Genomic DNA, 27564 nt, shown 5'->3' on the forward strand with positions numbered 1-27564 from the left:
ATGGGAACAATGGCAGGTCAACTCAATGGCCATACTTACCACCTTTCTCCACCCTATAGGGACCTGCCTTTTTGTCCTTCACCTTAGCAGTGCTTCCTTCCCAAACATTACTTCTATCCTTTTCTTTTTCTTCCTTGGAAACATGTTCCCTGGACTTCTCAGATATGCCCTCTGCAATCACTTGGGTTCCTTTCTCCATTTCTTCTTCAAGAACATTCTCCAAGCATTCCTCTATTGGCAAAGGCTTGGTTTCTACATCTGCTGTCATTATTTCTTGGTCTTCAATTTCAACTTCTTGGGAATCCTCAATTGGAAGGCAGGATTTTCCTGCCTCATCATTTTCACTCGACTCCTGAAAAGATGAACTTCTGGAACTTTTGTTTGGACTGTTCTCAGTGTGGGCTTCCCTATCCCCCAGTGTGGATTCATCTTCACTGCAACTAGAGCATGGGTGACTTCTGGATGAGGACGATGAAGCAGGTTTTATATCTAAAAAAAAAATTATGATATCATTGTTTTTCCATTAAGCAATTGGTTTAATTGTGGGAATTATGTTAGCAACAATCAAACTAAAAAATTTTTAATATAGGTTAATAGACTTGATACCCTTTTCACATAGGTTGTGCATAATTATCAAGATAAAAATCTATGTAATCTGTGAGTCTCCAGAAGTTTTCAATAGGAAACCACATCTAACTGAAAACCAACTGTATTTATTTATTTATTTATTTATTTATTTATTTATTGAAAGCCATTTTGTTGGAAAACATTTGTAAGTATCTATTTCATTGTAGAAGTAGCCGATTAATCTTTTATTTATTTAGTAAGAGCACTTATCTCATTACCATCCTTGGTAGCCACAGTATTCTCTGTGTGTAAAATTTAAATTTGTATCTACTGTAACATCCACCATATCCAGCTAGCAAGGTGTACTAGAAAGATCTATGTGTTTGCAAACTACCAAGACACTTTAAAAATGTTTTGAGGTGATGCTTCTGTGTGTGTGTGTGTGTGTGTGTGTGTGTAGGAGGAGATGTTGTCTGATCTCAGGTTCCCTGAAAAGCAGACCCTAAAGTCAGCATTCATGAGCAAGTGATGTATTAAGGATATGCTCCAGGAGAAACTCTTACAGGAATATTAGAATTTTTCCTCCCTTAAGGAAGGAGTTGGGCTTTCATATTCTGCTCCAGTCAGACATGGCTACTGGCCACCCCAGGGGAAGGTAAACTCCTTGGCACTTTCAGGCGCTTTGCACCTGTGGGTGAAGCAGCTCCATGGCCCAGGGCTGTCCTCTAAAGAAGTATCCTCTGAAGAAGGTAGAGAGTGCAGGAGCTGGGAGACGTGCACATGGAATCAGTAAGAGGGATTCTAGGAGACTTAGGCAGTAATGCTGATGTAATGCAACAGATACACAGTCTAGAAACTAACTGAAGCCCAAAATGTGCTTACTACCCAAAAGCACTTTCAAAAATCTCCAAGAAAGCAACATACACACTGAATCTCTGTAAGGAAGATGCACATCCTGAAAGTCATGGCATATGCTGTGGGCCAGAGAAAGACAAACTTGCTTTTGAGTTTTTAATCAACAGATCTGTGTTAATAATTGCTTTTTACAGAATATATTTTCAAATGAAATATCCTACACTTAAAAGCTTCCTAGGTTTCTTGTTTTCTCTGTGTTCTCCTTACTCTTTTCTCTGTTTCTTTAATTTCTGCTTGGCAGCTACACAGATGGCTCTAGCAGCTGATGCAGACTTTAAGGGAAGAAATACCTGTCTTTACTCTTATCCTTCTCCTTCACACCCTCCAGCCCAAATGGCTCTCCGTGACAGGGCTTAGAATTTTAAGTATAGTCACAGAGACTTATCAGAGTTTCCACAAAGATTTGAGAGATGCTACACAGCGGTAAAAAAACAAACTCTAAAAAGCCTTTAAGCAACACAACCCCTTAAGCACAATTCCATTTGTTCTTATCTCCCAACTACCTTGACAGGCGCCAGTTGACCACTGTTTTCCAAGGAAACACATACTTGAACCACTCTTTCTTTATCTCCATTTTATAAAATCTGGATATACCGTCTCTCAGTAGGGAGCACAGCAGATCAAGGACAACTGTTCTCTATCTTATTTGTCCCAATTCAGACACTCTAGGGAGTATGATCTCCCTCTCTCTAAAGCATCTCATTTTTTTTTAAAGGAAAAGAACTCCTATTTGCTAGTTGTTCAATCAGTAGCTTTCATTAACTGCACAATTAGCTAGAAGGCCATATTATACTTGTTCTGCACTTCCAAAAATATTCATGTCTACCATCTTAATATTGATATAATGGCTCTGACTTTTGGCTCTGAGAGTTGTTCACATAATAAAAAAAATGAGCGTTCCTCTACTTTTCTTTAGTAGCTACCTTTCTTTAGCTTCTATTAATTGTGTTACTTTAATTCAAAAGGCTGGAACACACTCTGGCTCATTTTGAGCCAGTCCCGTAGAGAAGAGAGATCAGGAGAATGAATGACCTTCAAGAGGCAAGGATACCTGACCTCCCATATAAACTCATTTCAGTTTTCCAATTTCTCTCTAACCTTGCCGTACAACTTAGTTTCTGTCTCATTCCTTTATCTCATTTTCATGCAGACACTGGGGCAAGACTTTGCCTAAAAAAAAAAAAAAAAAAAAAAAAAAAAAGCTCAAAATGTTTTAGGGCCATGGACTGGGATTTTCAACACTAATTTTATTCATTGTCTTAGAAATGAAGCAAATTTTTATATAGAAATTTTTGCCTAAAAGAACTTTTTACATAAAAGAACTTTGAGGGAACATATGTAATTTTTTTTTGTCATTAGTAGGGAAAAAATTAGCTTGAAGTCATGTTAGTAAGCAACTCTGCCTCCCACCCAATTCTATTTGTCTCTCTGGTGCTCCCTCCAGGTACTGATGCTGAAAGAATCTGCTCTTAGTGTTACGGTAAAGAAATGATCTGCACTTGTTGCCCAAATCTTTGGCCAAAGCCAGCATGTGTGGTACTATGATTCCACATCATAAGCAGGACCTCTCGCTTTCCACTCTGCCTATTCAGTCAGTCTCCACATCCTTCACTGTCTTCTCTTTTCATGTCATTGATAACTATTCCTTCTTCTGCATCACTACTACTTCACACAACATGAGACTGAGAGAAAATAACATGTCCTCCTGTAAAATAAACCTTGGTGTTTCAATCATGACTCAGCTGCTTACTAGCTTTGACTTTGGCTATTCCACTTAACCTCTCTAGGCTTCTGTTTTCTTGCCTGTAACATGAGGCGAATTCTACTTATTTCTCTCTGTAAGTCATTGTAGAAATCACATGACACAAAATTAACATAATCAAATTGAATAATGATTTCTTTATGACTTTTAGTCTTTCCCCCTCTATGAAATCATCCATGTTAAGTATAGCTTAATACATTTCTGTCTTGTGATTTCACCCTGTGTTATATGAAGCATAGTAACTGCAGCTACCAATTGCTTAGAAAAAAAAAACACAATAAAACCTGATCATGGTCATGCACCTACTGTGTACCAAAAAATGAGGTAAATACTTAACAAACATCTCACTTAATCCCATGGAATAGCTATCTTCTTTTCTAGATCTAGAAAGTAAGGCCCAGAGAAGTTAAATAATACCCAATGTCCATTAGCTATAAAGTATCAGGTTTTGCAAAACATTTTTTTTAATGACCCACTATAGTAAAACCAAGACCACTCTTCTTGCCAAAAGGCCTTCAAACAGAGAGCATCCACTGTCATGGACCTACTATTGCTTCTCTTAACTAACTCTCTACTGTCAGCACCCTAGAACAACAAATAAAAAATAGTTCTTTCCAAAACATCTGAACTCATGGAATTCAATCTGTCCTCCTTTTATATCTCTAGTGGTCATTCTCCATTTTGGCCACTGTGTATATATATATATATATATATGCACATATGTATATATATATATATACATATATATACACACACATATATATACAGTAATTTCCACTGTTTATACTGCCTGCCTAGCCAAGTCAATACACACGTGAACAACGGTGCCGACACTCACACATCCACAGTCAACACCAGTCTCACAAATTCATGAGGAGCTATGCTCTCCCCTCTCATAACTGAGGCGCTGAGTTGTTTACCTTTCTACCCACTTACATAGATTCATTCATTAAATGCATATGGAGCACCCCTTACGTGTTAAGCAATGCGTTAAGGTTTAAGGACCCAGAATAAAAAATGGCAGGCCAGGTCCCTGCTTCCACAGAGACTACACACTCTAGCCGGACACTGCTTCCTTTTGTGAGGACACAATGGATCAACCACACATGTTCACTCAGATCTTTATTCATTCTCTTTACAACGACCACGGATAGCTCTCTCAGAAGCTGCTGTTATACTCTCACCATGATCAATAGCTATGTTGTTTGCTTTGAACCAATTTTAAGTCCCAACCTTAGCTTTCAATCATTTCCTCACCCTCTAGCATAGAATGTTTTTTTTAATTTTTAATGTTTATTTATTTTTGAAAGAGAGACAGAAAGACAGAGTGTGACCAAGGAGAGGGACAGAGGGAGAGGGAGACACAGAATCCGAAGCAGGCTCCAGGCTCTGAGCTGTCAGCACAGAGCCTGACACAGGGCTCAAACCCACAAACTGCGAGATCATGACCTGAGCTGAAGTCAGATGCTTAACTGACTGAGCCACCCAGTTGCCCTGAACATGGTTCTATTATAGTTCAAATTCACCATTTTCTCCATTAGTGTCCTGATTTTAACTACTTTGTTTTGGGTTTACTAGCTTGAAACCCTATGGACACTTTAAAAAGTGCATAAACTCAAATACGTAAATTCAGTTAATAATGTAGATCACCCCAGTAACATACCATGCATCCCAACCCAATGAACCCAATACTCTTTCGAACTCTAATACAAATTGCTTCTCTCTCTCATTCTTTAGTCTGAGGGTTCACAGAAAAATCTGCATAGGCACTGTTCCTACTGTCTTCAAATTGGCCACGACACATGAGTTTATACATCCTGCTCACACTAATAGTTCTGTCTTGATTATACCCACGAGTTCATAAAACTGTTTATATTTTATATTAGATACTGTGATTTAGTCAATAGTTTCATATACAATAATGCCTAACTAGGCAAGTGCTTTGTACTCATAAATATTATCGAATGAACGTATGCTTAAGAAAATAAAACTAGAAGTCATTAAATTCTAGCTATGAACACTAGTTATTTGTCTTAAGGGAGACCACATGTCCTCACACTGATAAGTCATTACTCAATTCATCAATGAGACAAATATATGCATTACTTTGTAAGAATAAATATCTATAGGTAAATAGAACTCTGTTGGGGGGAGAAGAAAAAATTTAACAAAACTTAAAAGTTTCTCCATATGTACCTTTAATTGCACTTTTTAAAACACTGCAATGAATACTTAAAATACTAGGAATATAATCAAATCCTGTGTCACACTGTCCTGCCTAAGTCCTTTTATATTTATCATTAATCTACTCCATCAGCCATATATTCCACAAGACTTTACTGGGTGTCTTCATAATGCCTTTGTTGTGTACAAGGCAGATTCAAAACTGTAGAGAAATACCTCATAGGAAAGTATTTTATGTGGACTAAAAGATGAGTCTGCATTTAAATATTCACCTGAAAGCTATGCCTTCTTGCTTCAACAATCAAAAAGTGAATATGGATTGAGGAATTCTTGTCATTCAGAAAAATTAAAGTTTGACTAATCATGTAGAAAACCAACCAACCAACCAACCAACCAACCAACAAAAAACCCACACATATAGAGTCTGACTCTTCTCTGCTCTAAGGAGCAGTCAAGTTACACTGAAGTCCACAGAATGTGGTTTCACATCACTTATAATTCAACACGGAGGGAGGAGGCTTCCCTCATGCTCCTCTTCAATAGTCAGGACAAGAAATGAAGAGTGAGATTGTTGAAGTCAGTAAGTCAAATAAATAGAATATCTTTTGTGACTCGGGAATTTTAAAAGTCTATAAGGACTATTTCTTCAACAGACTGGAAAATAGCACAAGTGAAATATTATATTTCTTACAAGAAAAAGCATTTGTTTTAATTATTACACTCTATCTTTTGCAATTCTGGGAAGAGTTTTTCTCTTTCTTTCTCTCTTACTCTACTCTTAAGGAGCTATTTATTCTTTACCTCTTACTCATAAGCATTATCAACCAAACTGTCCATAAAAGCACAAGTGTATTGTCAGTGACATGACACTTTTCCCCTCAACCTTATAACATTCATCTATGACAATATATTTTCAACTAGTGAATTAGCGCCTAGGGTTGCCAACACAAATGCAGAGAAAAGGAAGGTGTCATTCTTTGTAAACGATGGAAAGTCTCACCCGTCATTCCTAAACCAGGGTGCTCTCCTAGTGGCTCTCGGTCCCTAGCGCTCATCACTCATGGGCTGCTCAGCAGAGAGCATTCATCAAGGCAGGCCCACGCAATTGTTAGCTGGCAGTTTAAATGGGACCGACTTGTCACTAGAGTGACAGCCTGGGCAATTGTTTGCCCTCTGGGAACAGGTGCAGGCAGGTTCAAATGAAACACATCCAAATACTAACAGCAAGATTCTTAATCATGTCAATAAAAAGGATGAACTGGTGTCTCAGATTCAGTGGTCACAATATGCCTCTTACACTTCTGAAGATGAAATGTTGTCTGGCTTTTTAATAGAGTGTTCCAAGGAATCTATTGTGTCATTATCATTTTTAAAGCATGCTACTTTGTTTGCTGGGTGAAACCTCTAATTTGGATACTCCACATGCTAAAAGGAATGTTTCTGAATAACACAAGGCCAAGTTATCAAAATCAAGGGAAGGCAAATAAAAGAGCCTGGAGGTAGAAGAAAGAAACAGTAATAAATGATGAGATTTTATTTCAGAATAATGGCAAAGTTTTATTGTAAATACCAAAAATGCAAAAGAGCTCTGAAAAAGGATAGCTTAATAATATCATTATTGAAACAACAAAATAAAATAGTTGATGGGGGCGCCATGTGGGCTTAGTTGGTTAAACATCTGACTCTCGATTTCAACTCAGGTCATGATCTCACAGTCCTGAGTTCAAGCCCCACGTTGGGCTTTGCATTGGGTATGGAGCCTACTTAAGATTCTCTCTCTCCCTCTCCCTCTGCTCTCCCCTGCTCTCTCTGTCTTTCTCTTTCTCTTAAAAAAAATAGTTGGCAAATTTAATTTTTGCCTTTTAAATTTCCCAACCTTTCCGTGCTAGATTTTGTACGTTGTGGTAGCTTTTATTACATATCTCTTTATTATATATTCTACACTTAAATTGCAGCTAACTCTATACAATCTTTTTCAATAAAATTCTAATAATAACATACAGTGTAAATGTAACTAGATATCATGGCATCTTAGTATTCTTGGTGTTAAAACAATCAAGTAATTAGGGTGCCTGGGTGGCTCAGTCGGCTGAGCATCCAACTCTTGATCTTGCCTCAGGTCATTATTTCATGGTTCGTGGGTTTGAGCCCCACATCAGGCTCTGTGCTGATGGTGTGAAGCTGCTTGAGCTTAGCTCTTCTCCCTCTCTCTCTGCCTTTCCCTCGCTTGTGCATGCTTTCTCTCTCGCGCGCGCTCTCTCTTTCTCAAAATAAATAAACTTAAAAAAAACAGTCAAGTAATTGCTTAATATTTATGAAATATCTTTTAAGAAATCACCTTTGTGAGGAATAACAAAGACAACACACAGTCCTAGTTTTCATAGTGTAAATAACTTTGTCAGTAACTTGTGTAATGAATTTGAAAGGTAAAATTTAACATATGAAACAATAAGAGAATAAAGAATTACTGAATGATAGAGTTTCATAATATAAAGAGATCAATGAAGGGTGCCAAAGGAGGAGAGTGTGGGTGGAACAGAAGGGGGCTAAGCTGGAACTGAATGAAAGGCCTGGAAGTGGACAGGGAGGCCCATCCAGGGAAGAGAAAGGTAAATTTGAGTAAAAGCAGAAAATGTCTGTTTTTATCTCCTCTGTTTAAAAACAAAACAAAAAACAGAAGCTAGAGAATAAGATGAACTCAAGATAAGTACCTCTAAAATGTATTGTCTTAAGGAAGCACAATCCTTTTATTAGAGGGATTTGCTTTACTTTTAGATAAATAGATATTTTCTCATTTGGAAAAATCATAGTTATGTTGTTTCTCCAAAACGCAAGCTCTAAACTTAAGTAATGTTTATATCCTGGCTCTGTTACTTTCTGGCTATGTGAGTTACTTAATCCCACCATTTCCAAGTTTATTTGAAAAAATGGAGATAAAAAGAAAAAGTACCTTCCTTATAAGATTGTTTGAGGTAAATCAGATAATTCATATAAAATATTTGGTATAGTGCTTAGCACTGAGTTTTAATAAACAATAAATACCTTTGGAATACCTTTCCAAACATAGGGTTCCAATTATTTATATGCAAGCAGTATTCAATGATAAAGCTTACCAATCTCTGCCTATTATTCAATAATTACAGGTCTCAATGACTAAAGCTTTTCCTCCAGGAATATCCAGGTACTGCCTACACCCCTCTCTGTTTGAACATAAAAATTAATCTGTCATAGAAAAAATCCATTTGATCCCAAGAAAAAAAGATGATTAAGCAGCACAAAAATAACCCCAGATGCCCAACTATTGAAAGAATGTATTGAATCTTCATGAAATCAGCCCTTGATAATTCTCCACCATACTGAAGAAGTGAAAAATTGAGTCCTTTGTGTTTTGAACCAATTATATTTACATGCAAACACATTTTCAATTATTTTCCAGGTTCAAGTCATTTGTACAGCTTCTTTAAAATTTGACTCAGGTGACATCACTTTTTCATAGAATAACTTTCCCTATATCAGATAGTAATGTAAACTTAAATTTGATGCTCACATTCAAATTGAGGGGGAAAAAGCTTACATATTAAGCATGCCTGGAAACATAAAATATAAGTATTAAGAGAAATTATAGAAAAGGGCTAGTTTAAGACTTCACAAAAAATATTTCAATGCCAGACCATTAATCTTGAGTAGTTCTTTCAACTATAATGAAAGTGACAGCAAATCTTGTTTTCAAGTTTACTAATAGTGAACATCATTCTAAATTTTCACATCATGCTTCACTCTTTGCTTTGACTGTCAGGAAACTCAGGATTAAATTTTTAGTTCAAGCTTATTGATGGTCTCATGTATGGTTCCTAGTAAAATTATCTTCCCTTTTACTCTAAATTATTTCTGCATGTTATTGCCTTGTATATGTGTGCATGAAATTTTAGAATAGGTTTGCTTAAATTCTTTCTTGAAGAGAGTGAAACTATAAATATTTGCTCTTGTGATTACTTGATTACTGAATTTACTTTTATTTTATATTATCCTAATATATTTGCCAAATTCAAAATTTTGAGATTAAAAAAAAATATTTATTTACTTTTTGGAGAGTGTGAACGGGAGAGTGGCAGAGAGAAGGGGACAGAGAATCCAAAGTGGGCTCTGCACTGACAGGAAGACAGTAGCAGTTAGCCTGATGTGGGGCTCAAACTCACGAACTGGGAGACAATGACCTGGGCTAAAGTCGCACACTCGACCACCTGAGCCACCCAGGTGCCCCCAAAGTTTGAGATTTTATACAGAAAAATTGCTGAGAGCTGGAAAGAATGGTGAAAATAGACAGCAATTCAAAAAGTCATCATGGGGGCACCTAAGTGTCTCAGTTGGTTGAGTGTATGACTTTGGCTCAGGTCACGATGTCACAGTTCCATGGGATTGAGCCCCTTATCGGGCTCTGCACTGACAGTGCAGAGCCTGCTTGGGATTCTCTCTCTTCTCTCTCTGCCCTTCCCCTGCTTGTATGTGCTCTCTCACTCTCTCTCAAAAATAAATAAATAAACTTTAAAAACAAATAAAAAAGTCATCATGATATAAACTTATTTTCTAGCCCAACACAAACTACAAAGATATACACATACTTAAATATGACAGTGTTATGGTTATAACTATTAATGTTCTGGATGTACCAGGAAAGATCTCTGATTAACTAAGAATCACATAGCCTCGGCCAAACCCTTATGGGACAAAGCAGGAAATCGGTTCCTTCTTTGACCAAACATTACTTCGGTAAATTGACATATTAAAAAAAGTCTTCAAATGTTTGAGATAAGCCTCAGATGATGGTTTCTTTGTCTACCTGAAAACGTCTCTGTATTTTTCCCATGAACACTCAGAATCATTTTAGGCTTAAGGAGTATGAGGAGGTCTCCTTTGCCATGAGAGATGATCCTTACATGAAACTAAGACGTCAGCACCCTGTGTTCAGGTAAGTTAAGACAAAAAAGTGAACCTAAGGCAGGAGTTTTCAACTTTCCCTTTAACTGAAAAGAAGCTACTTTTCATTTTTCTAAGGCCACAAAATGGTGTGTGTATATGTGTAAGAGGGAATGCTTTGGGATTAAAAAAAAAAAAAGAAAAAGAAAAAGAAAAAAAAAAGGAGGGACACCTGGGTGATTTAGTTGGTTAAGCATGACTCTTGATCTCTGCTCAGGTCATGATCTCAGTTTGTGAGTCCAAGCCCTGCTTGGGCTCTTTGCTGACAGTACAGAATCTGCTTGGAATTCTCTCTCTCTCTCTCTCTCTCTCTCTCTCTCTCTTCCCCTCCCCTACTCATTGTCTGTCTGTCTCTCTCTCTCTCAAAATAAATAAACATTAAAAAAAAGGAGTAACTTTCTAAGTAAACAGAAGACATGTCACAACAAGCTTTACCTAACCCCTATTAAAAAAATCCCAGCAAACTAAGGAAAGAGAAGGGGTTAAGGACCCACCCCGTAAGTTGGGTATCTATGGAAGACTGATCGATCAGCATCCTCTGGTTAGGGAACCAGGCCCTAAAAGTTCCCTTAAAAGAGGGTCATCTCATCAAATATAAAAAAAAGAAAAGCAGTCAGCACCTTTGCCGAACAGCACACATCACATGGTAAGTGGAACAACTTGCCTTGTTTCTCCTCCTCCAGCTCACTGTCAGAGCATCCGTCACCTTCATCTTTCACATTGTCATCAGCATCTGCCGCCTTCTGCCACGAGGTTTCACTCTCCTTTGCAGGGTCTAAATGATCTTTTTCATCATCTGAGGGTGACTTTGACATCCCATTCATTTGATCATCAGCCTGTCCTTCTTCATTAGCTTTCTCATCTTGTTTCTCCTCATCTGCTTCAAAATCTTCTTCATATTCTGAGAAAAAAACATCTCCACTATGAGAATGAAAACAGAATCCCTGATACTTAAGCCATTTTACTTTAATGAGAACCTTGACTCCATGACTTTCTCTTCTCTGGGCCTTTCTTCACATCTTTTTCACACAATTAGTGAACATGGAAAACTAACAGCAAATGATCAAAGACTGCAATCAGTCACATATACAAGAGCACAAAAGAAATAAGGCTCCAAATGACAAGCCTGCAACCTAATGAAAGTTCATTTACAAATGTACATCATCATCTACAATAACCAAAATGGACAAGAGAAGAACTTGATAGAAAACAATAAATTAGAAATAAATTAAAAATGAAGAGAACAGGGTTATAATAATGAAAGTTAATTTGGAGACTCAGTGAGGTCATATTTCATATGAAGAATGTTCAAAATATTTGGATATCAAGTTAATGAATAGCGAAGTGGAAAAATTCAATTAATCAAGTCCAAAGGCCCTGAGAAGTAACACCATGAATAGCACATTCTTTGAGAACCAAATGGACATCAAGAAAAGGCATTATGAGGGATTCTATACCTAGACCAGAACCCAAATCATATGCATTATTCATCCTTACAGTCAATGAAATAATTACATTCCAAGGATAAAAAAATTCTTATAAAATAGAACATTTCTGTCACAGCCACTAATTTGCTTCATTCCCTACAGAGGTGCAACAAATCTGTAGCAGAAAAAGGAAATTGTCACATCAGATAAACTCCAGCTGTCCCTTGTGGTTATAATTTTTCACCTTTCATATTTAATTGTTCCCCTTTTTCCTCCACCAACAACTAAAAATCTTGAAGTGACAACATGCCAAGGATGGAGAGCAAAAGGATTTCATGCAGAACCAATTAAGCACATAAACAATTATCTTTAAAATAAAAATTACAGGGAAAATAAAGCTTTCCTCATTTTGTGTGTTTTAGTTATTAGATATTCTGGCTTCCTTTCCAGTGGTGGGGGCCTCTCAGGTAATTACTTGAGAGCTACCCTGCTGCAATGAAAGAAACTTAATTTAGAAATGCATGCCCTGTGCATATGAAGAAAGCTCTGTTAATGCAGAGATTGTATGAGGGAGATGTAAGGGGAAAAGTGAAATCAGAAACTGTAACGAAGAAAGGCAAACAAAGAGAATTCATCACAAGAATGTTTTCATGAAAGAGATTTAATATGGGGAACATGAAATGCAAATTATTATCAGCAAAACAAAATTATAAATGAACAAGAAGATGAAAAATTTGGTTTATATTGCATGAAACAAATAGGAAATACTAATAAAAACAAATATTTGTATCCAAATATTTCAGACCAAATAATAGAATAGTTCCTCACTTGGCCTAGTTAGCTATCAATCAATAAGCCTTTATTGAGAATCTTTAATGTGCAAGAAGATAAAATAGCAAAATAAGAGACACTACAATAACACAACCCCTGCCATCAAGGAATCTCCAATTTTTGTTGAGGAAATAAGACTCAGGTACAGAAGAGATAACTGTACTCGTAGTAGTTTTTATACATGGTTCTCAGTAGTGTTAGTTTCAACACTACTGGGCTTGATTGCCTATGGATTTTTATATAGGACTCATGATTAATTATACGAAATAATGTCAAATGAGTGGAATGGAATTTTTAAAAAAAAGGGCAGAAAGTCATCTGGAGATCTTGGAAACTTCGTACAAAAAAGAATTCAAGTTAGCTACAGAACTTGCATTAGTATGCATACACCGCAGCCCCCCCCGACACACACACACACACACACAAGGAAACACAGGAATCTGTCACTTTACAGATATTTTTTCCTGGTCACAGGATAAGCAGGGGGCCCAACAGAACATGAGTGAATTGCTATAATTCCATCAATAGTATTACATAGTGGTGACATATGAGGGTTTTAGAAGCAGGCTGTCAGGTGCCGAAGTCCAAGTTAAAACAGTCACTAGCTGTGTGACCTTAGGCAATTTGCTTAATCTCTTTAAGCTTCAGTTTCTTCATCTGTGATGGTAGCTCCTGCCTCACAAAGCTATGGTCAGTATTAAAGCAATAATCCCTGGAACATGCTTAGTACAGTGTCATGGACAATATGTGTCTAGTGATTACTAGGGATTAGTAGTAATAGTGATTGTGATTGGAAGTGGAAAGGGTTGTAGACCAGGAGAAATACACTTTAATGCAGGCACCTGACTAAAATTGCAGAAGTACTAGGGCCCACAATTAGGACACAATTACTGTTATATTACGGAAGCAGAGAATAAAATTAAAGGAACATGTAGTGAACCATAAAAATGGTCCATACATCCTATTTTACAGGACCTTCTGTGTTTCTCTCAAAGTATGGGCTTCAAGGCTGTCCTGGCTTAGCCCTACCCACTACTGCCTTCACATCTAAATAAATATCATCCCTCCATTAACCACACGTGCTCAATTAGCATGGCAGCTCAAAGCCATATACTTTGTGTTAGCTACTCATGTTCTCAATATGAATGAACTGGTGGCATGCTTTCTGGATTCCTTTTCATATTTCTTCTGTTTCTCCCATTTCATCTTCCTTCTTTCAGAGAATTTAATTAGCTTGTTGTTTACCATCCTCACTAATGAGGAAGTGAGTCAACATAAGGTTGACATCAATCCAGCTGCAACTCTCTCGCGCTGACCTCCACTCAAGTTTCCTGCTGCTCTTACCATCAGTGGATGCTCTGCAGAGAGCAGAAGCCTTGCTGCTACTATTTTTTCTTCTTCTTTTTTTAAAGAACAAGCCCATTAACTAGCCAACACAATGAAGACCTTAGGAAAAGCTATAGGCATAAAGTACACTACTCATAACACTGGCCATGTTGGTTTAAGGAAAAAAAAATGAAGAAAATGAAAAGCCTCTCCTGAACATAGCTTTAATAAAACTACATGTCTTGAAAGTTAAAACACATAAAAACACAACCTATTTGTTAATCTCTCCACTATTGCTGTTGCCGTAGATCATTTTAAATTCTCAGTCTAAGATAATAAAGACTAGAAGGGATCACAGAGATAAACTGAGTCAAAGTGTTATAAGTGAAATCCATTTTAAGATGATCATGTTATTTCAGTAATGAACAAAGTGCAGTGTTATAATAGCTCTGTAATTATTCTCCGGGATTTCTGAACCCTTGAGCAAGATGAGATGAGAAGGAAGTACCTGGAATCTGCCCCTTGCCTGATGCCAGTTCTTCCACAAGTCACCCCAGCCCACAGCTCTGCTCCCCTAATCCTGCTCTGTCTCCTTGCTGTAGGAGGGACACCCAGGCAGCTCTCTCTTTCTGACTCTGTGACATATCACCCACAACCAGGCAACATCTAAAATAGCTTTTACAGAATAGGAGGTTGTACAGTGTGGGAAGTCTGGGTTTTTGAATTAGACAGGCCTGGCTACTGGAGTATGGCAGAGTATGTGGCCCAAAAGTAGCCACTTTGGTATAAGATTATTTTGAGCTTAAAGCAACTGAGTAATAGTAGATATACGACGAGCTCTCTGCCCTCTCCCTAAAAGCACAGCATACATTTTTGAAGGTGTCTCCCCTCCTCTCTCTACCAAGATGGACACAAGTTAATCATAGGAGACAACTTTAGACCCTTATCAGCCCAGACAAAACACCAAAGGAATCAGCATAATAAACCTCACTGAAACTAGCCCTTATATCATTAGTTTTGCTACATATTTGCCTTCCCACAATTTGCTGCCCCAGAAGCTTAGTCCTTTCCCTTTTTCCTGTCACTTCTCTAAAAATGATTGTTATTTTGTAAGATGCCACATAAGCCCAAGTTCTAACCACCCCTTTGAGTTACTCAGCTGAGTGCTCCTGCGTGTATGTGTGATGCACATGCTAATAAATTTCTTTGTTTTTCCCACTTTAACCTCTTTTGTCAGTCTAATTAATTTATAAGGACCCAGCCAGTGAACCTAAATGGGCCCAGGAAAAAGTTTCCTCTCCTACACTATGAATCTTAGTCCTGCTGCTTTCTGTCTGTATTCCTTAGCCTCAGTTTCCTGTCCTATAAAATGGAGGGAATAATAATATCTATCACAATGAGTGATGAGGATAAAATGAAATAGTGTGTGAAAAGCTCCTGACCTGGTGCTCAGTGCCTGGCACTTCGATTATTGTTATTATCACTACTATACATATGAGTGAGTGTGTGTGTGTGTGTGTGTGTGTGTGGAAAGAAAGAGAAAGGAAGGAAGGAAGGGAGGACAGAAGAAAGGAAGGAAAGGAAGAAGGAAGGGAGGAGGAAGAAGAAGAGTGCAGGAGAGGAGAGAAAAAAAGGGGAGAATAACAAGGCAGACAGATAGGCTCTAGGACCCCAAGCCTATGTCAACTGTTTTTAGTTATGGTGTACTCTTATTGCTACATAAGCATCGATTTCACCAAAGCAAGTACATGGAAATACTAAAAAAAAAAAAAAAGGTAAAATTCTATTTGGTCAACATGGTCTCTCTCTGTAGAAGTGAACAGACCTTCTGGTTCACACAGACATAAACTCCCCTTCCTCTCCTGCCCCTATGAGCATCTTCACCTCTCCAGAATTAGCTGCCTATGGACTATAACTGAGTAACATTTAATAAATATTGTTGCGAATTTTGATAATGGGTTTTTATATTTATTTATTTATTTATTTATTTATTTTGAAAGTGCGATTGTGTGGGGGAGGGGTAGAGAGAGAGGGAAAGAGAGAGAGAATTCCAAACAGGCTCTGCACTGTTAGGTCAGAGCCCGACAGGGGCTTGAATGCACAACCACGAGATCATAACCCCGGGATCATGAACTGAGCCCATATCAAGAGTCAAACACTTAACCAACTGAGCCACCCAGGAGCCCCTGATAATGGCATTTTAAGGACGTAAGCAAAACAACAATAGCAACAACAAAAGAATTCCATGTTATCCATTACCGTATTTAAATATATTTTCCTGGTCATCTTCACAAACATCTTGTCCTGGATTTCCTTTACGTTCCATTTCTTCCACAGCTGTTCTCACTTCTCCATTCCTTGTTTTTTCTTGAGCTGAAAAAATGACTGAAGGGGAAGTTTTGCTCCCCGCCATCTCATACCTTCTTGGTATCATGTACCCTCTATCCTTCCTCAGTTTCCCCTCACCCTTCTTTAGTTCTTCTCTTTTCTCAATATTCTTTTCTTTCCTAGGTTTTGGTGCAGTTGGATTTTTGTCAAGGCCCATTGCAATAATGCACCTGTGAAAAATATAAACACAAGGTGATGCTTAACCTGTATTTATACCACAGTGGAACCTCAGAGCTTTTTAAATCACTTATTTCTTACTCCAGTAAAAAATGTTATAAGAAATATCTTTATTATAGTACACATAGTTAATTAGAATAAACTCTTTTCTCCTTATTAATACTAAAATCTTGTAAGTGAACAGTTATTAACAATTTTACCCACAGTAATAAACAAGAAAACAACTTAACAACTAAGAACGGTAGTTTCAAACTAAAACTTGTGACTTCAAGCATATTTTTGGCTTTATAATGGAGTCCAGTAAGCATATCATTCAAGTCCTTAAATGAGAATTATGTGCGAAAAGAACATTCAGGTTTATAAACATATGGAAGCTGAGATAAAAATAATCGGAAGAAGAAAGATGCCAGTCTTTGATAATTTGTTATTCCAACAACACAGCAACAAAAGACCTACATACAAGGTTGACTCTCAATAAATATGATTGATTTTTTAAGAAACATATACAGTCAAATGTTGTTGTGCCCTTTAAGTAAACACCTCGGGAGCCTGCATGCTTATTTTAATAGAACTGTCATCATTGTTTTTAGAATGGCCTTTTGAAGCCTGTACAACAATCTTTTTTTGACTTTTCCCTGCAATAAGCTTTTTTTCTTTGGAGATGGCAATAATTTGTAGAGGTCATAAAGTCATTCCAAGTCGAATCTGGTGAAATAAACATATGATCTGAATGTACTGAGACATTAAAAAATATTTTAAAAATCAGTTATAACAAAAGTAACATGAATAAAACCTTCTATAGCTTTTTTCCTATCTCTGAAGTTAGTATTGAAATAAGAATTCCAGTCATGACAATAATACAGACATTAATAAAAATATGATTGTGATAATAAGATTATTGAGCATTTCTTCTGTGCCAACCTCTTTGCTGGACACCATATACACATTTTCTTGCAGGATTCATTACCCTGCCCAGAACAATAAATTAAGAACCAACATCACAACTTTACAAATGAGGAAACTGAGGCTGACAGTTGCCCAAGCTCACCCAGCAGGTTAGTGATGGAGGCAGATTCTGGCTCAGGACTGCTAGACTCCATCACCTCCCAATGAGGTACACAGATATTGTTAGATTACAGCCCGCTCAGATGAACAGCCACATGGACAGATGATACACTGCTGGGCGCCCACTGGGGAAAGTGCTCACACTCTTCCCCAGAAACTAGCACAAACTGGAGAAGTTTTCACCAAGGCTTAGAGACAATCTGTGACCTGAAAAAGGTGCCTGGCAGTTGTCAGTCTCCACCATCCTTCTCTAGCACCACTTGCGTCCCTTTCTCTACAGGTTACATGACTTAGCGGGAAACTGAGTCAATATAGTGCATAGGTGAAAACAGATCCGAATGCAGTCAAGACCTGTCAGTCCAGGAGGAACAGAAATAATAAGTAAAATTTGAATCAAGGTGAATCAGATCCAATGGAGAGTTCTTGAACTAAAGATTTCACTGAATTTCAGCCATTCCCTCTCTAGAAATAGCAAAGGAATCAATTCTCCCAGTTTACGAGAACTTAGTTGTATCACTTATCTTTTCAATATCTCCCCACAAAATAAAGCTAAAAGGATTTGCACTCAAAGTAACTATCAGGTTGCAAAAAATGAGATAATAAGAATACACTTACCTCCCCCATATTAAGCATGATAAATTCTTGACTGTAATGATGATGTATTTAGCACACCACTTTCCTTGGAATAAAGGTGTCATGAATCTTCACAGAATATGATTACTAGCACTGCCTTCTGTTCAAGCTGTTCTTCCCTTATCAATGGCAACACCAAATCCATCGATTTGGGGCTTCTGATATGCTGTTACTTTTAGTTTATGTTGTGGCTGTGTGGAGGCTTTGATGCCTCCCTACTGCACGCACAGACTTTTTATTGCCCATCTGCTTGAGGGAATTGGACGAACAAAGTGAGCAACATCTGTGCTCTCCTCGTCACTGACTACCTATTTGACTTCTGAGTATAATTTGAGGTGTTGATTTTGATTACTAAAGCTCAGAGCTGTCTGCGTTCCACTTGGCTAGGCAATTCTTCCTCCTGGTGTTCCACTCTAGCGACTGGAAATAACTACCTTGTCTTTTCAGTTTCCATGACTGAGGGATGCGTGCACCTGTGGAATCTCCACACCTGTTGGTGACCACTGCTGAGCCTTTCTTGTTTTCTGAGGACCTCAAACAGGTAATCCTAGTCATGTTCAGAAACAGAACTCCCTCTTGTTGTATCAAATACTTCCCTCCTCATAGCAAAAGTTCCAGAGTCTGTATTTTTTTAAATGTTTATTTATTTCCAAAGGAGAGAGAGACAGAGTGTGAGTGGAGGAGGGGCAGAGAGAGAGAGAGAGAGAGAGAGACAGAATCTGAAGCCGACTCCAGGCTCTGAGCTGTCACCACAGAGCCCAACGCAGGGCTCGAACTCACAAACTGTGAGATCATGACCTGAGCCGAAGTCGGACGCTCAACCGACTGAGCCACCCAGGAGCCCCTGGAATCTGTATTTTAAAAATGAGTTAAAATTAATTTAATTTTTAACAAATTAGAGGAATTAATGTACACCCCTTAAAATGGCTAAAAGCGGGGCACCTGGGTGGCTCAGTTGGTTAAGCACCTGGCTCTTGATTTCGCTTCAGGTCATGATCTCACAGTTTGTGAGTTCAAGCCCTGCCTCGGGCTCTGTGCTGACAAGCATGGAGCCTGCTTGAGATTCTCTCTCTCCCTCTCTCTGCCCCTCCCTGCTTGCACTCTATCACAAAAATAAATAAACATTAAATAAAATAAAATAAAATAAAATAACTAAAAGTGTTATTGTAGATATGATCCTGCCAAAAAGTTATATAATATTACAAGTGAGTTTATATATTTGTATATATATAATAAGTAATATAATATGTAATATAAAAGTAATTATATATTATATAAGTGACTATATTAAATTATATTATATTATATTATATTACATTATATTATATTATAAGAGGGGTGGTTCTCCACTGGAGAACATTCACTAGAGCTGTGCAGTGTAGGTGCTTCCGGAATAATCAGAATAGTCTCATGTGGGGCAGACCCAAACAGGCAAAGCTCTAGCATATATCCCTGCCCCATTTAAAACATTCTGCCTTGACTTCTATTTGGTCTGCAGCAGGGAGGCATGAAATGACACCACACTTTTCTACTTTGGCCATGCACACATTTCGTTTGGAGAAATGATGAAGCCAACAAAACACTGAAAACCAGTGTCCTTAAAAACTATGCATTTTAGTTAAGGATAACAGGTCTTATTCTTTAATACCACAACCATTGTTTTATTATTATTTGAAAAGGTCAAAGAAAGAAGCTACAGAGAATCAAATGAAATCATATAAAAATTGTACAGAGACTATTAAGTGTTAAATAGGAAAGTAGAGGTCATCAATCAGATTTCGGTACTGATTATTAAACCTCCATAGAAGGTGTTTACAACCAAACATTTACAGCTTGGATTTATATAGTAACTCTCAAAGAATGCAATGTGTTTGTGCTTGGAGAATTGTATGTAAGCTCATTAGCTTTCCTAGGAGTTAAACAGAAATTTGCTACGTGACTTGCCCAACAAATATAGAGAAAGTGTGTTTGTGCTGGAACAGGAAAGCAGCCTCAGGTGGGTCCCAAGTACTCCTGGGCACTCCTACTATATTGCTGTAGACCATTCACTCTACCACTTGCTGGATGACTCCTCCACACCTTTTCTCTCACCGAAAACCTCCAATTCCCTCTCCCTTAAGCCTTAACCTAAGCTGATAAATTATTATTTGGCTGAAAAAAATAGAAACAATCAGCAGAGAACTTCCAGTTGGTCCCACCACATGCATCAACTTATCTCTCCCTCTACCCTATATGCCATCTCTCCTACAGTTACTTTAGAAGAATGATTCTCCTCCTCTAAGGCTAACGTCTTAATTTGAGCCCTAGATCCCACCTCCTCTCGTCCACTCAAGCCCTTGCTCCAGCAATTTCTCCCTCCATGTCATGCTTGATCAAATTCTTTTTTTGATTTTTGATATCTCTCTCTAGTGTATCAATTCTATCACATATAACATATTACTATATCTCCCACCTTAAAAACTAAAAAGCCCCCTTTGGCCCTTACATCTTCCTTCCTGGCTGTCACCCAATTGACATCTTTTATAGCAAAATTCTTTAAAAAGAGTAATCTGTATTCTCTGGCTTTACCTCTACATCAATTATTTGTTAAACCCACTCCAATCAAGTTTGCATTCCTATTACTTCACTACAATAATTTGTGTCAAGGTCACCAATAACCACCACATTACCAAATCATACTCAATCCTCAGACTTCATTTTACTTCACATATACACACATTTGACCTAGTTGATTATGCTGTTCTCTGTTCATTTCCAGGACACCATGTTCTCGGCGTTCTCTTTGTAATCCCTTGCCTTCCTTCTTAGGCCTTTTTCCAGTTCCTCTTTATCTCCTTCATCTTTAAACTGGAGTGACCTGGACACCAGACATCTCTATCTGCATTCAATTCTTAATCAATCCCATCCCATCTTATGAGTTTAAATGCCATCTACATGCAAACCATTCTCAAATTTATATCTCCAGCCTGGACCTCTCACCGGACCCCAGATTCACATATTCAAACACTTAATTAACATCTCTGCTTGCATACTCATAGATGTCTTACATTTAATGTACCCCAAATCAATATCCCTTCATTTCACTCCCAAACCTGCTTCTTTCACAGTCTTGTCCATCTTAGTACATGTTAACTGGACATTTTTGCAGTTGTTCAGAACAAAAGCTTTTCAATCACCTTTAACTCTGCTTTTTATCTCACACCTTGCATCCAATCCATCGATAAATCCTGTGGACTCTACTTTCAAAATATATCTAGAACCCAATCACTTCTAACTACCATTCTCTCTCCTCTGGATTAAATTAGTTTCCACTCTTCCCTTGCCCCCACCCCCTTGTTTATTTTTCCCATAGGAGCTACAATCAAAGCAAGACAGGTCATTGCTCAAAACCTACCTTAGAAGCTTTGCATCTTGCTTAGAAAAAGTCAAAATCCTTGCAATCACTTTAGGATGTTCCATGTCTTGGCCCTACTGTCCCTCTAATCTCGCCTTCTATTATTATCCTATCCCTTACTTTTGCTCTGGCTACACTAGCTTAAGCACACCAAGCATGCTCCTGTCTCATGCTCTTTGTATATTCTTTTCTTCTACTTCAAAAACCTTTTAGAGGGACTATTTAGGGAAAAACTATTTAGAAAACTATTTTTTCTGATTTCTGCTCAAAAGACATCAAAGAGGCCTTTCCTGATCATCCTAGATAAAATAGTACCACCTTCTGCCCCTTGTTCCCCTTAACTCCACGTATCTCACTTCCCTGCTTTGTGTTCATCACTCTTAATGCCATCTGGCACCTATTAATTGGTTTACTTGCTATTTGCTTTCCCCCATTAGAATGGGCTCTATGAGAGCAGGAACTTTGGTTGGTTCACTCCTATTTTCTAGCTTGGCATACATTAATTCTCCATGAGTACATTCAGAAAAAAATTAAAGAAAGCCCGCACGTAAGTGTCCTAATTTCAAACAGAATGTCCAATATGAAAGCTGGTAAACAACAGTCAAAATTGACCTTTTATCATGCCTGAGATAAAAACCAGGCATTTCATTATGTCTGAGATTAAAACCAGGGGCGTGAGAATGATAACCGGGCCACACCATAATGAAGCACACCTCTGGTATGACCTGTAATACCCAACCATACAAGACACATGCAGGACACATGCTCGGGAATTCCCCAAACCAGTTCCTAAGAAGACTGAGAATAAAACACCCTTTCTCCTTCACTTCAGAAACAGAATTTAAAGCAGTATGAGAAAGGGAGAGAGAGACAGACAGACAGACAGACTTTGAAACACCACCAGCTTTTACCCCCATTATATAATGCATCTGGAAATCTAATTCATATCTTATAATTTCAAATACAACACACCTGGTTATAATAAGCAACCTTTAACTTAGACATTTTAGGCTCATCTACACTGATATCTTTGTTAACAGACTGGGCTGAGAAATGCATCAGTAGAAGCATGAAAAGAAAAATGTAGCAAGACTTGCCCTCTACCAGAGGACATTTGTTTCCATACTTGTAGCAAGGAGATGATCTCTCCACGCACACAAACCCAAAGTAGCCTCGTTTGCCTCCAAGTCTGGAACCTTTCCGATGCTTATATTCACAGCAGGAGCTCAACCTGTTCACTTGCATCCCATTCAGGAAAAAGGTGAGACTGAAGGGGAAACCATGGTGCCTTTTGGAAATAAACTGAAAGGTCTCTGGAATTAAAAAAGTAAATACATCAGTGAAAGCAACCGACTTTGGACTAATATGTTCAAAATCACAGTTTTCTATTAGATAAGTACAATAGTACGCTCTAGATCACCTTTTTAACTTGAGGACAATTTTTAATCATAAGAACACCTTCTATTACTTTTATTTACAATAAATACTCCAAGGCATTATAAAAGTCTGATTTGTAATAAAATAATAACATTATATGAGCTCTTACTATGGCCGGGCATTCTGCCTGATGATCTTAGGTGTGTTATTTCTCAACAACCACATGAAATGAGAATGTTATTATCACTAGTTATATGCAGAAATTAAAGTTTAGGAGGACTCAGTAATTTATCCAAGATCATACAGTAAGTAGGACAGTTAGTATTTGAGTCCAAATATCTCTCTTGAGTCCATCTTGCTATGTTTGCTACTGTTAAAGTATATGACAAAAGGTTACTGTGAGCTCAGTAATGCTTTTAAATAAATTTGTATTTTTAGCTGTGACTTGAAACAGCCTAATACGTATGGAGGAGGGGGAGTTATTCCATCTCTAATTCGTTCTCGATTCTGCCTGGATTGGTTTCCCCCACTTGCTCCCCCACCCACCCAAAAGTCCCACCAATAAATTAAGAACCACTGCTCGTAATTAGTAATTTTTAATCATTCCAAGTCTTTATAATGCTCTTTGAAAAGGTTTCACCTTAGAGAGCCCAAATTCTAGGTCTAAGAAAACCCTATTCTACAGAATGACTCAGAAACCTTCTTCTCATGACACTTCTAATGTTACTTCCTACAAAAGAAGGCTCCCTGGACTCTTCCACTTGCACTAATAATGGGGTTGATCATTTAATCTCTCTGCATGTACACCTTTCTTGTTATTGCAGTATTTCAATGTATAGTAAAAATTTGGCTGTACCGCTGCTTCTCAAACTAGTGTGCATCAGAATACCCTGAAAGGCTTATTATAACGCAGATTGCTGGGCTTCCGGCCAGCGTTTCTGATTCAGTAGGGCCCAAGAATTTGCATTTCTATCAGGTTGACAGGTGATGCTTGCGATTCTGGTCCAAGGACCATACCTTGAGAGCCCTGAAGTAGATGTCTGTGACCTGCATGCTTGTGAAATCCATGAGAGCTGGAACTCATCTTCCTCACCTTTGTTTCCCCAGATCCCAGGACAATGGCATAGGAGGCCCCCGATAAATAATTAATTCATTATTACTTTAACCTGTTTCTTTCACTGTCATCTAGAAATACTATGTTTGGACCACGTTCTGCCCCTAAAAAAAAGTCTAAATCAGATGCAACTTGTATAAAGAACAGAATTATTGAAAAAGTAATTCTGTTATTTACACCTTAGTATTTGTGATGCAAAATTAAACACACTAGGGAGGAGAAAATTGAAAAGTTATTGTCTAGGAAAACTAAAATACAACAGATTTAAAAATCTACTTGTCTTTGGGTGCCTGAGTGGCTCAGTAGGTTAAGCATCTGACTCTTGAGTTTGGTTCAGGTCATGATCTCCTGGTTTCCTGGGCCCCAGCATTGGGCTCTGTGCTGACAGTGCAGAGCCTGCGTGGGATTTGGGATCCTCTCTCCCTCTCTCTCTGCCCCTCCCCCACTGCTCCTCTCTCTCTTTCTCTCTCTGGAAATAAATAAACCATTTTTTTAAAAAAGTTCATAAAAATCCACTCTTCTAAATGACATATGGGCTCCTACGTATTGACTAGAAAGCTAGTTTGGCTGCTTTCTTTACCAAAATTTGAATGGGACATTCATGTAACAATGATCTATTCTGCTGCAGCATCACACTCTGTAACTACCTAAGTTCCCAGTCTGGGAAGAGGGTATAGGCAATGAAATGCTGAGAATGGGCACAGGAGATGAACTGCTAGACATGACTGCCTTTCCATTTTGTACTTATTTGGCTAGAGAGCACATCCACCTATTATTCCATTTCTTTCATTTTTTTTCCCCAAACTTACTGAACAAGAATTGACACCATCTGCTTTTCTTTCCTTGTTATCTATTTTTTAATTTTATATTTTAGTTTTTTAATGTTTATTTTTGAAAGAGAGAGAGAGAGAGAGACAGAATGCAAGTGGGGGAGGGGCAGAGAGAGGGAGACACAGAATCTGAAACAGGCTCCAGGCTCTGAGCTGTCAGCACAGAGTCCAATGTGGGGCTCGAACCCACGAACCGTGAGATCATGACTTGACCCAAAGTCGTACACTTAATTGACTAAGCCACCCAGGTGCCCCTAATTTTACATTTTAAAATTTATTGACGCTTGGCAACCCTGACTTAATGGTTTCTGTGTGAAATGATGGAATGAATATAAACCAGAAGTCAGAAGATTTGGGTCCATGTCCTAGTTCTTCCCTTACAAGTTGAGTGTCCATTGGTAAGTCATTTAATTTTGCTGCATTTCAGAATTCTCATCTATAAAATGAAGATGGCCGGGGATGGGGGTGAAGGAGTCGGGTGGAGGGAGTGACCCAGTCTGCAGAGTAGTCTTAATTAAGGATTATATAATGTCTAATGTTAGAAGGAATTCCAGACTATTTGTAAAACGTGGTTATTCATTGTGGACTGGCAGTGGTTCACACTGTTTTAGGCACTAAAGAGAAACTAAAATACCAAAAAAATATCAAATATGGTCTCCTCCCTCAAGAAGTTATAATTTAGCAGGAGAGATGAAAATAATAGACCAGCTTTCTGGAGTGAGGTCACCAAATCCTCTCCCCTTAAAATGTTGTCTCTAAAAATGGGCCAAAGACTTAAAACAAACTGAGCAGCAGTTATTCATCAAAAATGACTGAATTTAATGTAAGAACAGAGGGAGTCTGAGGCATTCTTGCCTGCAGCTGCTCCCCCTCCCCAACCCCGCCACCATTTCATCGCCTCGTTCTAATATGGTAGGGCAGGCCAGAAATAACCAGCAGCTTCACTGTCAGTGGGGGCTGGCTTCATTGGGAGCAGAAAACAAAAACTCCTTGGCCAGTAGCATTACCAGTAATAAGTAGCAATCTTGGAGGCAAGCTAACGTGGAAGGTCAGGGATTCTGCTAGCTGAGACTGTATTTTTAATTAGGGCAAGCAGCAGGCCAGTGGACTAGTCAGAAATTTAACAGGGAGATGCGGGCCATAAGGCAATTATAGACACATTCAATAAGCTCTCAACACATCCCCAGCTAATGGGAAGTGGCATGGATTGGAGTAGACCAAACCTATTCACACATCCCTGACCTGCTCAGAGCTTCCATCTGTGAACAAAGAAAACACAAGAAATCCTGGTGGAAAATAAAAGTTAAAGCAGACTTGAAAACTGCCTGAACTTTGTACTCCTGAACCCGTTACAGCAGGTTGAATATTGCCCTCTAAAAATCCATGACTGGGGTGTGTGCAACTCAGTCGGTTGAATGTCCAACTCTTGGTTTCAGCTCAGGTCATGATCTCAGGATTCATAGGAAGGAGCCCCATGTCATGGCTTGGGATTCTTTCTCCTTTCCTTCTGCCCCTCCCCTGCTCATGTTCTCTCTCTCTCTCTCTCTCTCTCTCTCTCTCAAAATAAATAAGTAAACATCTTTAAAAAATAAAAATAAAAATCCATGACCACCCAGAACCTCAGAATGTAACCTTATTTGGGTATGGTTTCTTATTTCTTTGGATAAGTAGTGAAGGGTAAAGATGAAACTATGTTGGATTTGTTTTATCAAACAAATCCAATGACGGACGTCCTTAGAAGAAGAGGACCCAACACTGACAGAGACACAGAGAAGAATGACATGTGAGGACAGATACAGAAATGGAATTGCCAGGAGATGGAAGAGTCAAGGGAAGATTCTCCCCTAGAGCTGCTAGATGGAGTATGGCCCTGCTAATACCTGATTTTAGACTTCTGCCCTCCAGAACTGTGAGAGAGTTAAATTTCTGCTGGCTTAAGCCACTAATTTTGAGGATTTGTTATTACATTAGCCCCAGGAAACTAATTCATCTACAAAGAGATCCACCAGCAGAAGTTGGAGGCTGTAGTGGTTCAAAGTGTTTGAACACAACTTCTGACAAATCACTAGATGATCAATACACTATGAAAACACAGGGATAACCCTAAGAGACCAGCTGAAAAATAAAAATAGATAAAATCTGAGCAGAGACATCACACTGGCTGTCTACCAAGGAGAGGGGGCATGGATTTCACAGATTTGTTTCAGAGAAGTTACTAAAGAACAACAAAAACAGCAAGAACAATAACCTTCAAGTGGGAAAAGTCAGAATCTAGAATCCACAGCTGCTATATGATCAAAACTATTCTGTTTTCAACAACAACAACAAAAATCAAAGAACATGTATGTAAAAAACAGAAAAGTGTGACCCTTACTCAGGAAAAAAAGGGCCATCAAATCCACCTCTAGGAATCTACTCAAGAGACATGACCAGATAGCTGCACAAAAACTTGTATTTGTAGGGGCCCCTGGGTGGCTCAGTCGGTTAAGTGGCTGAAGGGCATGAGTTTGTTTGGGATTCTCTCTCTCCCTCTCTCTCTGCCCCTCCCCTGTATGCACGCTCTCTCTCTCAAAATAAATAAATAAACAAACATAAAATAA

The 27564-nt window shown here is 38.3% G+C and overlaps 1 protein-coding gene across 6 annotated transcripts in view; it reads right to left on the minus strand.

Annotated features, from left to right (window-relative positions):
* ERICH3 (glutamate rich 3) overlaps positions 1-27564 on the minus strand; it is a 107363-nt gene that overhangs the window by 19413 nt on the left and 60386 nt on the right. For all 6 annotated transcript variants that reach the window (XM_043575286.1, XM_043575285.1, XM_043575283.1 and 3 more), the window contains 4 exons: positions 22770-22956; positions 16246-16544; positions 11067-11303; positions 40-489 (listed from right to left, as the gene is read on the minus strand). In XM_043575286.1, coding sequence (XP_043431221.1) covers positions 40-489; positions 11067-11303; positions 16246-16544; positions 22770-22956 — 1173 coding nt within the window. The remainder of the gene's footprint in view (positions 1-39; positions 490-11066; positions 11304-16245; positions 16545-22769; positions 22957-27564) is intronic.

The sequence above is a fragment of the Prionailurus bengalensis genome, chromosome C1, assembly GCF_016509475.1.
Source record: "Prionailurus bengalensis isolate Pbe53 chromosome C1, Fcat_Pben_1.1_paternal_pri, whole genome shotgun sequence".
In the NCBI taxonomy this organism is placed as follows: domain Eukaryota; kingdom Metazoa; phylum Chordata; class Mammalia; order Carnivora; family Felidae; genus Prionailurus; species Prionailurus bengalensis.